Below are 13271 nucleotides of genomic sequence, written 5' to 3'. Positions count from 1 at the left end.
GTAGTCCATATGTGACATCCGTTGGTTAATTAGAATCTCTTGAAGCATCAAAAATACATTTTGGTCCAAAAATAACAAAAACTACGACTTTATTCAGCATTGTCTTCTCTTCCACGTTTGTTTTCAGTCCTCAAATAAAGATTCAAACGGTTATGAATCAGCGGATTGATTCATGATTCGGATCACATGTCAAACTGCTCAAATCACTTGACATTAGCGAATCATGAATCCCATCCGAATCATGAATCAATCCGCTGATTCATAACCGTTTGAATCTTTATTTGAGGTTTGAAAACAAACGGGGAAGAGAAGACAATGCTGAATAAAGTTGTAGTTTTTGTTATTTTTGGACCAAAATGTATTTTCAATGCTTCGGGATTCTAATTAACCAACGGATGTCACATATGGACTACTTTGATGATGTTTTTATTACCTTTCTGGACATGGACAGTATAGTGTGCATTCACTTTCATTGAAGGAACAGAAAAGCTCTCGGACTAATATAAAATATCTTAAACTGTATTCCAAAGATGAATGAACGTCTTACAGGAGTGGAACGACATAAGTGACATTATAGACGTTAGTCATTAATGACATAATTTTATTTGTGGGTGAACTAACCCTTTAAAAAAAACAAGAAATAAACAATGTGCATCAATGTTCTGTCAGGCATCGAGAGAGTAGCTTAGGCAGCATTATAACTGAAACTAAACATAAATGACTGATATTAGATGATTTTTTTAACCAACATTTTTTTTTCATTCTGCCATTTTGAATTAAATTAATCTCTCTCTCTTTTGTTTGAACAGATTGAACAAACCCAGTCAAAGTATTTTTATAGCTCTGGTGAGACCATAGATCCATTACCCAGCTCAACAGCAACAAAAAGAGCTGTCCTTCAAAAGATGTAAGTTCTTATATAGCTTTTGGATATCTATCCTTATCTTCATTTAACATTTCGTCATTCTTCCAGGGCCAGGCAGGCTAACGTCCAACCCCGACAACACCAAGATGATCAAGAGTCCAGATCAGCCCAATTGCAAGTGGATAAAGAGCAAAAAGTGTCTGCCGAAACGTTTCATCCTGTCCTCGTATTGCTCACGGGTGAGTCGTTGGACGAAGGGAAAGTCGTGTTGTCATCTAAATTAAGTGACGGTAAAGAGCTCACTGAACCACATCTTGATGCTACCGGTCTGAAGAGGCGACCACGAACCCCAAGCAGCTCAGGAGAGGACGTTAACCGCCAAAAGACAAAAAGATTGCGTCTTGGAGATCCAACGGTGTTGAACGATTACAACAAGCCCTCTTCCGGCATCGCTGCACCAGACGTTCATAGTCCCCAGCCTGAGATTTCACAGACTAACCAAAGCGGGCTGGCCACAAGTCTGAGAGGCCTATCCGTCAAGCCCGTATCCTCTGGCTCTTCTATTAGTTCCAGATTGGCCGCCAGAGAGGGAAGGAAGGGGGGCGAGCCCAGAACATCCCGATTACGCCGGCTCAAGAAGTCCTGAGGGGCGCAGCGGCATAGAACGAGAGAGGATATCTGACGCCACCACGATGGATGTTACAGTACACACTTCTACCGTAATACTGTCTGTCAGCAGCGGTTGCACAAGAGTTCACCACACACAGTCTTTACAGTATTTCCCTTTTGCCTTTAAAGTAAAAATCACACACAAACTGCTCAATCATTTGTATTAGATTACCAAGAAACTCTCAAATATCTGGCTTCATTAGTAACAGCTTAAAAGTGACTCATGCAAACAATAACTCTAAACAAAAACACAAATGTACTTCGCGTTTTCTGCGCAAGATTTGCATTTCAGACTAACAGGAGCCGCCAAGCACACTGTGGCTTCAAGCCCAAATCTCTGGCTCCATCCGTCTGAAATCTCCACTCTTCCAGCTTCAGCTGAGCACATGATTGATTTCGCTGTGTTTTCACATACACCGCGCTCCTTAAGCGATCAGGGGTTTTCACCGTTGGAGCCGACTGCCGTCTCCCTGCGGTTATTATTTGTAAATGTGTTATTGCTTTTCGTAACAGCTAAAAGTCTGCTGCGGGATGACTGAAAACTTTATGGAACGCTGTAGTGCAGCTCGTGTCCGATATTTGGCTAATCACGGGGGCAGTCGACATTGATGTAGTGCGTGATGGCAGGATAAATATATGTATGGACATAAATTCGAGTCACATGCTCGTGCTTACAAATCACTTGATGCTTATGCCTTTAGTATAATAGATGTGTCATAAAAACATTATCAGTATTGTGCTGTAATAATGATTATATAATGAAACATTACAGTCAAAATGCTTCTGGTTTAGAGTTGGAACAAATTTTAAAATCGTTTTACTGTATATTTTGATTTCTGTAATGCATTTGAATGATTAAATTCTTAATCAAACTAGTATGTTCCTATTGAGATACTTGTCCAGCTAAATGTCTACTACTTGTCCATGCAATCTATTGTACTGCATTGCATCAGTTGGGTTTAAATTGACATTTTGAATGAACATTATGAGGTTACTTTTGTTTTTGTTAAAAATGAAGTGCATACGCTCAGGATAAGATCAATAATTGTTTTTTTGTTTTGTTTTTTTTACAAAATAGATAGGGTGAATTTGCATTTCATGGCAACAATTAAAATCCTCCATAAATGAAAATGTCACTAACCCATTCCAAACCAAATTAACTTTCTTCTGTGGAACATAGTGGAGAATTCTGGAGTTATTTACAATGTATCATTTTTTAAGCTTGAAAGCGTCACTCGGCAGTCAAATCACCATACATATATCATAAAAGTGACTTTTTATATTCAGAGTGTTCAGGAGCTATAGGAAGCCTTTGTGTGAGAAACAAACAGAAGTTTAAGTTGCTTTCCACTGATTATCCTCTGCTGAGATAAACTCACTGACTCAATTCTATCTCGAGTCTGATTCATAAATCATTCAGACAGCTTTCATAAACTAAATCACTGAACTCAAAAGAATGATTCATTCACAAATTCACACAAAACTAGAGTCTATGTCGATATTTTCAATTAAATTTCTTACATTTTCCTCTTTTTCTCACAGAAAGCTATCATATTAAATAAGATGACTGAATATGGGGCATGAGTTGTATGGAGCATTTTTACGATGCCATCTTTTTGCGTCTTGAAACTTCCAGTCAATGGCACCTTAATTCTTCAAAATGTCGTGTTTTGCATTCAAAACAACATGAGGATGAGTATATAATGACAACATTTACATGATTTATGACTGAAAACATTGGGAAAGCCGTTTCCTTCACTCACCACCATAAGCTTTGCCTTTTGCCTTGCAGTTATTTTAATGAATACCTCATTCATCATGAGGAAAAGGTTTTTCAGTCACAGTGTCAGTTTTGACATGACACCGAGTACAATCAGTCCCGCACAGCTATACCATTTCAACGCATTTAGGCGGACCTTATGCCTCACGTAATATTATGTCAGCTCAAGAGAGGATTCAGTTGTCTGGCTATCGCCAGACCAAACTCAATTTAAGATTGAACATTGGCCCGGAGAGTCTGCTATGTATTTTCTGCTGCACAAGAGCTGTGATAAACAAGAATAATTCAAATGACTCTGTACACAATTGGATAGTCCTTAAACCAATCAGACCACAAGAGGTGTGATCAACGGGCAACAGCCCAGCGCTTCTCTATCTGTCATCATGCTAAACCCGCAAATAGCGCGCCAGGTGGATAAGCCAGTCTGTGATTGGTCGCTGGAAAAGTGTAACCGAAGCAGTAGCAATTAATGTACAGATTTTCAGACTGAGTTGCCGGGCAAAATCAAATCAAATGGGTTTACAATAGAGCACAAATGGAAAACAAACATTTAATTTTCCTTTTATACAAAATGTTTAATAAATATAACATTCAAAAAATATTGCCAGGAACAAACTAAAAAAGAAACAAAAACAAATGTACAATAAGGTCAAATATGAACAATGAATATTGCCATGATCTCATAGAATTTACAAAATGTGATAAGCATGTCGGTTTGGTGTTTTAGAGAGCCTCAATATAAAAGAATTACGAAAAGAACACTACATGTGCACAGCAATAGAAATGGACTCCTGAAAGCAAGGCAGTCATCTACAGTGTTTCCATTGGCCCCCTACTGTTCAAGTATTCACAGCCTAGCTTATGACAAACTGCAAACCGAAGCCGAGGAGAAATGATTTGTGTGAATCAGGTTTATCAACAAGCAACTAACAGACTCATGTTCCCTTTTATTTTATATATTTTTTTTAATGATTTTCTTTTTCAGCCGTGGCAAGCAATGTGTCTGCCACCAAGTTTCCAAACAAAAAGCAGCCATGATGATGACATTTACCTGCATTAAGCAAGTAAGAGTTGGCAAAATACAAATATTGAAATATCTGACAATGTATAAAAAGAAAAAAAGAAAAATGCTCAGGCACACAAATGCCCGTCTTGTTTCTTAAAAAATAGACTGCTTTTTTTCCTCTTCGAAATTTTGGTATGTGAAATATGAAACAAATGTCGTCTGGACAAAGCTAAAGGCTTAAAAAGCTATCAAAACCTTCAAAACTAGACAGGACATATAAATAAAAAGGAATGATATTTTAAGGCTCTTGATTATTAAGTTAATAAATCAAATATACACAGTGATTAATTAAAAAAAATATACATATCTACACTAAATTGACAATTCTTCATATTGGCAGCAAAATGCTGACCGACCTATCCCGCCCCAAGAAAAGAAAAATAATAAATAATTGTTTTGCTCTTTTTTTCTTTTTCTTTTCATACTCATTTCCGACAATCGCTGTGGTGCGTAGCTGTGAAGGCACTTTCAGTTCAGAACTAGAAATAAAACCAACTAGAGAGAGTTTCCACACAGCCGCTGGATAAGGAAGAAACAACTACTTTAGCTGTGAGAGCATTGTCATTATGAACGAAAATAACACTTAAAACTATTTGCAAACACTATGCAAACTTTTCAGACTCGTTGAGATACTCAAACGTATCCACAAAAATATAGACATTTGAAATGTGTACGTTTTCTTTTTTTACTTTTTTTTTTCTCTTCTCTTTTACAAAGGAAAACACTGGATGCGAAACGCAGCATTCGGGTTTTCTAGCCGTCCACAGCAACTATCAATTGCCAGTGTGAAGCCAGCTTGTCGAAACTTAAATTAACACAGGATTCTAGGCAAATAACAGCCTTGGAGTCCAGAACATGACGCAACAGTTTTAAGAAGCGCAACCCTCCCCCCGAGACCCTGCCAAGTGACCGGTAAGTGCAACAGGGGTTCGGTCGCACGGCAACGCAGCTGCCTGCTATACGATATACTCCATCCTGTTTAAGCTCTGTGCTGTCTCCAAGTCTCTGTTGTCCTGTTTGTTAGTCCAGTTTGGGTTTTTGTTGGGCGCTCGCTCCTCCCGCTCCACCAGCGTGTAGGCCGGCTGTTTGGTGAAGCGCGCTTTCTGCAGGTGTTTGTCCATTTCCTCTTCCTCCACCTCGGAGTTATGCGTCCTAATTTTGGCAATGATGGAGTTCTTCCCCTCGTAATCTTTTATGGCCACGCCATGGGCCGCAAGTTTCTCGATGGGGTTTTTGATTTGGTTAAGCTGCTCGCGCACGTTATTGGTGGTATTGTCCTCCGTTGCTGAGGTAGTCGTGTTGCCGTGGGTGTTCTGTTTCCGGCGGCGGTGGACGCACCACAGGAAGGCCGAGGCCAGGGCGAGGATCCATAGCACAATGAAGATGGAGCTGAGCAGAGGAACCAGGTAGTCTGGAGAAGAACCAGAGGGACAGTTAGTCGTGTCCGGGAGAATGATAAATCATGTAGTTTCTTTTATTATGGAGCTTAGCCATAGCTTATGGAGAAATATGTGTCTGTGAAAGCAGACACTGGGCAAATATTCAACTTTCTTGAGTGCAAATGAGCTAATTATCTGATAATTGACAGGCATATTGAACTTGATAGTCTTTAGGGTTTGCAGCAGTCCTCTATGATATATTTCCAATGTTTTTCTCTTTTGCATGTTAGGTACCACTAGCTTTGTTGTTTGTTGGCTTGATTTGGTGGATATGAAAGTAAAGCATGGCACTAGCAATGCAAAAGTCAAGTGTTTGATTCCCAGGGAATGCAAGGAAAGATAAAAATATAAAACCTGAATACAATTTAAGTCACTTTGAATAAAAGCATCTGCCAGATGCATAAAATGGCAATTATGCCAAACTACTTTAGGTTTTCTTTTCAAACATTGATTTCTTTTTATTCAGGATATTTCCTCATTATGATATCAGGAGAGACCAAGAAACGTGCTCATCATAGAGGATGTGGTTGCAAATCACTATGTGCCAAATTTCCCAACAGCTTGCACCATTGCAAACACTCCATTAAACACACCATTAAAGACACGCAGAGAAAAATTTGCCCTGAAAAGGCGTAGAACGCTGTTATTTTTGTAGGAGTTTCCCTTTCAGACTCAAAATGTATGGGAGGAGAGTATTTAAATGAATCATGCAAGGTGATTTACTAAGGTTTGCACTCGTCAATTAACTGGTGTTTGCGCCATTATTTACCACCAAAAATGCGAATTTGTATGGGTTTGATAACATTAGTCATCATGGAAATGATCCAGCTACGTCTGTGCTTTTTTATTTGTGCGTCGTCAGTAGATCACTTTTTGGAATAGTGCTATTTTGCCCTGTTTAGTAAATCTGGCCGTAAATCTATAAATTTTAATGTACTTTCGAATAAATAAATAGATCCGGACCTAATAAAAGTGTCATGTCATTGACCTGTTCCTAGACTACAATGGAAACTCGACTCAAAAAGATCTACTGCACATTTTATTCCCATTTACTGGTGAACATTTGTGCATTTGAAATGGGAAAATCTTGAAGTTATACAGAAGTGGTGTAGGGAAAAAAGAATCCACACATCAACTTAACAACAAAATTTTCCTATTTTGGACAAGACATACCCCTGTTTATGCCCGTTTCCCTGGCCCAATCTACAGAGGCTGGCGCACACGTTCTAAAGGTTTCTAAAGTGAGGAAGAGACTTGCAAGCAGCTTGGCAGAAACATTGGACGCCATTTTTGATGAACGGCATGCATAAAGAGGGCCCTGATGTCTAATTGAAGTTCCATCCAACTGGCAGAGCTGATGTAACATTCCATGGCTTCAATGACTTAAAGCTTCTTTTGACAGTTAAACATTTCTCAAGCAAGACAGACCAAGGACAGACAGTTCAAGACGACTGGCCTCGACTGTGGAAACCTTAATACTTTGATTTTCGATTACTTTCAGCAAAGATGGACCCAATGTCCAGTATGATGGAGAGATACTTACCAGTTTTGGGGCTTGGTGTCTGGTGAACCCGTACGCCAGTGATGGCTTTGATGATTGTACTGTTTCCATTGTGCTTGCTCACCAAGTCAATGATTTGAACCGTAATGTCTTTAATGGGACTCCTGTCCAACCTGGGCTCTTCTGTGGACTGCACAGATAAGATGCATATATTATATATCATAAGTCTTTGGGTCCAAAACAACTCTGGAACTCACCCTACTGACAATCAATGCACATATAAAAGGAAAAAAACACATTTTTCTTATTTTGTGTTCCAGAGAAGAAAGGAATCATACAGGTTTAGAATGACATGAATTCTAACTTTTCTAAAGCTAAAGGGTAAGCATCATTAAATGTAATGTTAGACCCATTTAAACCTTTTAAAAAGCCGTACTTACGATGCTAACGTGAATCTCGTTGCTAGCTGAAGAAGATGGCTCACAGGTGATGGACACAGCATACTCTGCCGTGAGGTTCTTCAGCAGGTACCAGTGCCTCAGCTCATTACATACATGTTCCACACTCAAGCCCTGTCGGAATAGAAGGATCTATTATGACTTTGTTCATATTTAAACCCATTCCAAGTAAATAATTAGTGCAATATGCATCCAAATCCCCAAAACTGCTCCTCGGTTTTTAGCTTCATCTCCCATAGCAAAGCAGACATTTTGGGCAGGGCGAAAAGACCAAAATGAAAGATTTAGTCAGTGGGGAAATTTAAAATAAAAAAAATCGACAAAGACTGTAAGGTTTTTCCCTAATCAAATGTGAATCCTATACACTCCTCCCTCGTTTGTGTAGCACATTAGAAGAACTGTGTGGGTTTTTTTTTTTTTTTATGCCTGTCGCTGTCCTGTGCTGCACTCACTTGTCTCTCGTTCTGCAATTCAGACTGGCTGGTGGGCAGCCGCCAGCGGTGTTTCTCAAACCCTGTTCTCATACAATGACTGCCTAAGTATTAAACCGTTACGGGATATTAGCTCAGGAATGCCTTGGTTCGGAAAGGGATACCAAGCCAGGGCTTATTGTACAAGATGTATTTCTTGCGCTTTTTCTTCTGAAGAAAAATTGTTTGGATATGACAACAAAGCTTGCGAGAATCCAACTAGCCTGGAAAACTTCACCCACGAGGAACGTTGTCTCCTAGATGAAGAGAACCTGATCTTTCACGCCCCACTGCGCTCTCGGTTCTCTGCCGAATTAGAGAAGGGTGGAGGAGACGTTTGGAGAAGGGGGAAGCGGCTCAAAAGCTCATAATTCAGTCGCTCTCCTCTGAAAGTGTAACTTACTTTAGGCATGTTCTCCTTGTTAAAGGTGAACGTGATGTTGGCACAGCTGTCGTCTTGGTAAGAGAAGCTGGCGTGGCATTTGGAGGGTGGAGGGGGCACAGGGGGCCAGCACTCTCCCAGACTAGGACAGGGTTTGACAAAGCAGTGCTCTTCCTGCATGGGAACACAGGATTGGCCAGCAGGACATCCACCTCTGGTCTTTCCTGCCCGACATGGCTTTGGTCCACACCACATCTAAACAAATAAAAAAGCCAAACAATATGCATTTTGATGGTGAAATTAAGGGAAATATTACTAAATGCCTCAAGAATATCTTAAAGTGGCAGCTAACTTACCATGGTGCAATGAATCCTTCCATTTTGACATTGGCAAAGGTTGCAGTTTTCCTCCCATTTGGCGCCATCAGCAGTTACTTGTCCATTAGCAATACAGGGTCTCCCAATGACTGTGAATGACACCAACAGAAGATTATGACATGTCAAAAAAGGGGTTTGTTTGATCTTTGAGTGAAAAATTCAAGCTGTCATAATCATGCAGCCCAAAGTCATATTTTAATTACATTTTTTTTGAACAGGGTTAAGTTATTGCTTTGGAAATTAAGGGTTTGGAGGTGTTAATGCAGGTCTTGGTTTACTTTTCAAGAAATTGTGGTCTCCCGAGGGGACAGTTAAGGTTTGTAGTTATGCGGTTTGTTGCCAGTTTGCACAAGCTTATATGACGCTCACCTTCTTGACACTCTGGTCCTGTTCTTCCAGGTGGGCAAATGCAGCGGTAACCATTGATTTCATCTACGCAGGTTGAGCCAAATGCACAGGGAGAAGACTGACACTCATTTATATCTGAAGGAAAGAAGAGAAATTGTTAGAAATCACACTCTAAATGTCCTAAAACCATTCCAACAGCATGAATATCAACAAGTACGGTCTTGTTTCCCTTAAGGAAAATATCTACATATAAATAATATATAACGATTTACCTAATAAGCAAGCCTGCTAATGATATCAAAGAACATCTTGAATTAAAGTTTGTTTTTGCTTAAACCAAGACAAAACTGTAATGCAGTCTTGCATATGAGGTAAATATACATCATTTTAAGGATGTTAAATGAGAATTTTCTTTGATACATTGAGTTCATATGACTGAACACCCTATACTCATGGACTATATCATTTTGAGCTAAGCTGACAGTAACGTCATGAGCTCATTGGCAAGTTTGGATGCATCAAACAGTAAAGCCTATGGTATGTCTTGTGCAGCCAGATGAAAGCTTTTCCAAGAGAAAAACTAGCTTTGTAATCAGTGCTGGATAACCAGGCTGATTGGCTTTCGGTCACTGCAAGCAAGTTTCTCCCGAGGGGCCGTGAACATCGGCGCTGCAGAATGCAAGGACGGTGCTTGCTGTGTCGTTGGCATTCTGCCCAGAGGATTGGCTAATTGGGTGGCTAGACTGTGCATTTTGCTCCAGCTCTGTTTGTTTTTGAAGAGATGTGTTGCGCATAAACAGGGCCAACAGCCAAGAGGATCAGGCGTCATCTAACACTCACTTATGCGACAGTCTGGCCCGGCGAAACCCGGAGCACACTCGCAACGATACCAGTTTTCACCGTCCACACACGTCCCGCTGTTATAGCTGCAGAGAGAGAAAGACTGAGGTTCAGGCACAGTTCAATTCAGCCACCATTACAATATAGACAGGGTCCAAAAGTAGCACTCGCCAAGCGCCAAAGGAGAGGAAAAGCTGGCATGTTGACATACTGTATAAGAGCTAATGGTTCACAGTGAGATTTTGGTTAAAAAAAGACTATAGTGGAAAAAGTAAATAAATAATAAAATCTAATTTATATAATTTTATATAATATAAAATTAGTTATAGTCGACTTACAGTCAACGGCATGTTGAAAGGGACCATTACATTATTTTTTTATATATATAATTATTTTTTTACTTACTATATAATAACTTTGCAACTACATGTTAACTAAATTTCATGAGAGTATCAGTAGACTGTCTGCTTATTATATGCTAACTCTTTATTGTGATGGTCATCCAACAGACATTCTACAGGCTATAACAAACTTTGCACCTACAAGTCAACTTATTCTAACCAGAACCCTACTAATACTCTACTAACACTCTCGAGGTAGAAGACATGTAGGTGCAACACTACTTATAGTCAATAGAATGCCTGTTGGATGACCATCAAAATAAAGTGAAACCAAATACATTAAAATTGTAAAGTCAGACTGTAATTGATAAAAGTGACAGATTTGAAGACATACAAACTGTTTACTAGACTGTAAAAAAAAATATTGTTGGTTTAACTTAAAAAAGAAAGTAACCTGGTTGTCTTCATTTTGAGTGTATTGAATTTAAAAATTTGAGTTGATACAATGAAGGAAATTGGATTAATAAATAGAAACGCAAAATATTATTGTATCTGAACCACATAAAAAATTTGGTAAATCATGAAAATAGCACTATTTGGCATGTTTCAGTGCACCATCACAAATAAAACACACACAATTCACCAATATGCTTACCAAATCGTTTAATAATATTTGAATAAAGGTTGTCGATTATGAAAAATGTTCATTGTATTAACTAAAAAAATGTTATTTTAATGAACTAAAAATTAAGGCAACCAGGTAAGTTATTTATTAAATAATTTTTCTGTTGCTGCTTGCACGTCCCAAGAACTTTTACGACTATATAAAAAAAATCCAATTACCACAAGTAAACTTAATCATTTCACTCACTTATTGTCAGGTGTTAAAAAAGTTCATTTTGGAACCTGATTCCAAATGACACAATCTATATCAGATGTTTTGATGGGATATGTTATCGTGAACTAATTCAGAATCTTGCTCAGACAACTTTTCAAGCAGATGAACCCGATGTCAAAAGCACAATAGACAGCAAGCTTAACGCACCCTTGGAATGACAGAAGCTATGGGAGTGCCTGTTTCCCAGCACTGTGAGAGAGTGTGAGAAAGTGCGGCACAGCTGTACGGGCCTGTTTACAGCGGCAGGCTGAGTGTAAATGTTTTGCCAGGACTTACCATGGGTGTGGGTTGCAGTCGTTGGTATCTGAAAGAGAGAGAGAGAGAGAGACAAGAGGGTTTGTTTCACTTCACACCCATGTGAACACATAAGAACGAACACAACAGTGAACATGTCAGAGCTTGTGTCGGTGTGCGCGTGCGTGCTCGCGTGGGTGTCCAGCTTGGCAGAGTCGCTGATTACTCGGTTACTAACTGACTCGCTGTCTCCAGCTTTTCTTCTCTCTTAATTTTTTAGGACTCCGGATTTCTCCGTTCTCACAGAGTGAGAGGTATACAACAATACATGAGAAGGCACATCAAGGGGGGGAAAAAAAAGAGAGAGAGGTGGTGGGCTTGAGGAAGGTGGAGGAGGGAGGGGGGGTACATCTGTCTCCACTTTCCCTCATTTAAATTTTTTCCTCCATAGCTGGCAGCAGTCAACAATGTCCAGCCAGGGTGAGGTGGGTTTAGAGAAAGAGAATGGAAAAGAACGAGCAAGAGAAAGCCAAGAAAATGGATCCTTGCTTTATTCTCAGACTAAATGAGGGTTGAAAAATGTACTTTTATGAGTAAAATTACTCCCTCTTCCACTTTAAATCTACCTAGGAAGTTACACTGCAGCCATCTGTCACAGGAAGCACTACTCACTCTCGGTGCAGGTGGATCCTTCCCAGCCTTCCTTGCAGACGCAATTGAAGGAGTCGCCGTTGACCACACAGGTGCCTCCGTTCTCACATGGGTTGGGCAGACAGCTGCTGTTCTTGGCTGCAGAGGAACCACAAGAGAGGTCAGAACCCTTTGAACTGAACAGATCAACACGACTGCAACCACAACAAGACTGCCACACTTAAAACAGACCCACTACATCTTGAAGTATTACCAAGTATAACATTTCCCAAGGCTCGTTCCAACTGAATTTCCCATCAAAGAATTGGAGCCGACCGTACGCCAGATATGATATTTTCTGCATCGAGCAAATTCGTGCAAAAAAAATGTTTCACGAAGGTGTTATTTTACAGGCCGTGCTATTTGAAGCAAATTTCTGCCAACATGTTGATAGAAATAGAGCAAGAGTCCAATCTGTAAGCTAGATTGATCAGATGTGAAAAAAGTATTTTTCCACTATTTTGCTCTTAGGTTGCATTATAAACCACAAAATTGGTCCTGAATATCCAGGGGATTTATAAACTGAGAAAAAAATCACGAAGAAAGAGTTTAAAAAGATTTAAAAAAGAGGTTAAAAAGAAGAATTATTGTATATCTTACTATTAATATTATACGTTTGTATTATTTTGAATATTATTTTATAATGTACATAATCATTACAATTATTGTTTCATTCTACTTTTTAAAGATTAGTAGAAAATCATGGACCCATCATCGGACCAGTATTTATTTTGAAATACAAGATAGTGCTATACTAATCATATAAATGTAATTTAATTACAGTAGCGATAATATTTTCAGTATGTCTAATGTCACAATTACTATTTTTCTTAGGTGTTTAAATTCGTGGGCATTATAAAGTTTGAAAATTTGAATAGCCATAACATTCTAGAAATGAGCAATTTGAGGTTCT

At 39.2% G+C, this 13271-nt stretch overlaps 2 protein-coding genes across 3 annotated transcripts in view; one reads left to right on the top strand and one right to left on the bottom strand.

Moving 5' to 3' along the window:
- The window catches only part of slx4ip (SLX4 interacting protein), a 61932-nt gene extending 59517 nt beyond the window's left edge, over positions 1 to 2415 (top strand). Inside the window, exons 7-8 of one of the 2 annotated variants that reach the window (XM_067421521.1) lie at positions 810 to 907; positions 974 to 2415. In XM_067421521.1, the coding sequence (XP_067277622.1) occupies positions 810 to 907; positions 974 to 1511 (636 nt within the window). In that variant the 3' untranslated portion in view covers positions 1512 to 2415. The remainder of the gene's footprint in view (positions 1 to 809; positions 908 to 973) is intronic. The other variant, XM_067421520.1, reaches the window with a different exon arrangement.
- Positions 2416 to 3897: 1482 nt separating this feature from the next.
- The window catches only part of jag1b (jagged canonical Notch ligand 1b), a 34611-nt gene continuing 25237 nt past the window's right edge, over positions 3898 to 13271 (bottom strand). Inside the window, exons 18-26 of the mRNA XM_067421284.1 lie at positions 12341 to 12457; positions 11711 to 11738; positions 10196 to 10281; positions 9377 to 9490; positions 8987 to 9096; positions 8652 to 8885; positions 7761 to 7892; positions 7363 to 7510; positions 3898 to 5791 (exon numbers count right to left, since the gene is read on the bottom strand). Of these exons, the coding sequence (XP_067277385.1) occupies positions 5337 to 5791; positions 7363 to 7510; positions 7761 to 7892; positions 8652 to 8885; positions 8987 to 9096; positions 9377 to 9490; positions 10196 to 10281; positions 11711 to 11738; positions 12341 to 12457 (1424 nt within the window). The 3' untranslated portion in view covers positions 3898 to 5336. The remainder of the gene's footprint in view (positions 5792 to 7362; positions 7511 to 7760; positions 7893 to 8651; positions 8886 to 8986; positions 9097 to 9376; positions 9491 to 10195; positions 10282 to 11710; positions 11739 to 12340; positions 12458 to 13271) is intronic.

Source organism: Pseudorasbora parva, chromosome 17 (genome assembly GCF_024679245.1).
Source record: "Pseudorasbora parva isolate DD20220531a chromosome 17, ASM2467924v1, whole genome shotgun sequence".
NCBI lineage: Eukaryota > Metazoa > Chordata > Actinopteri > Cypriniformes > Gobionidae > Pseudorasbora > Pseudorasbora parva.
The sequence above is the reverse complement of the archived record's forward strand: the minus strand, read 5'-3'. Positions and strand labels throughout refer to the sequence as shown.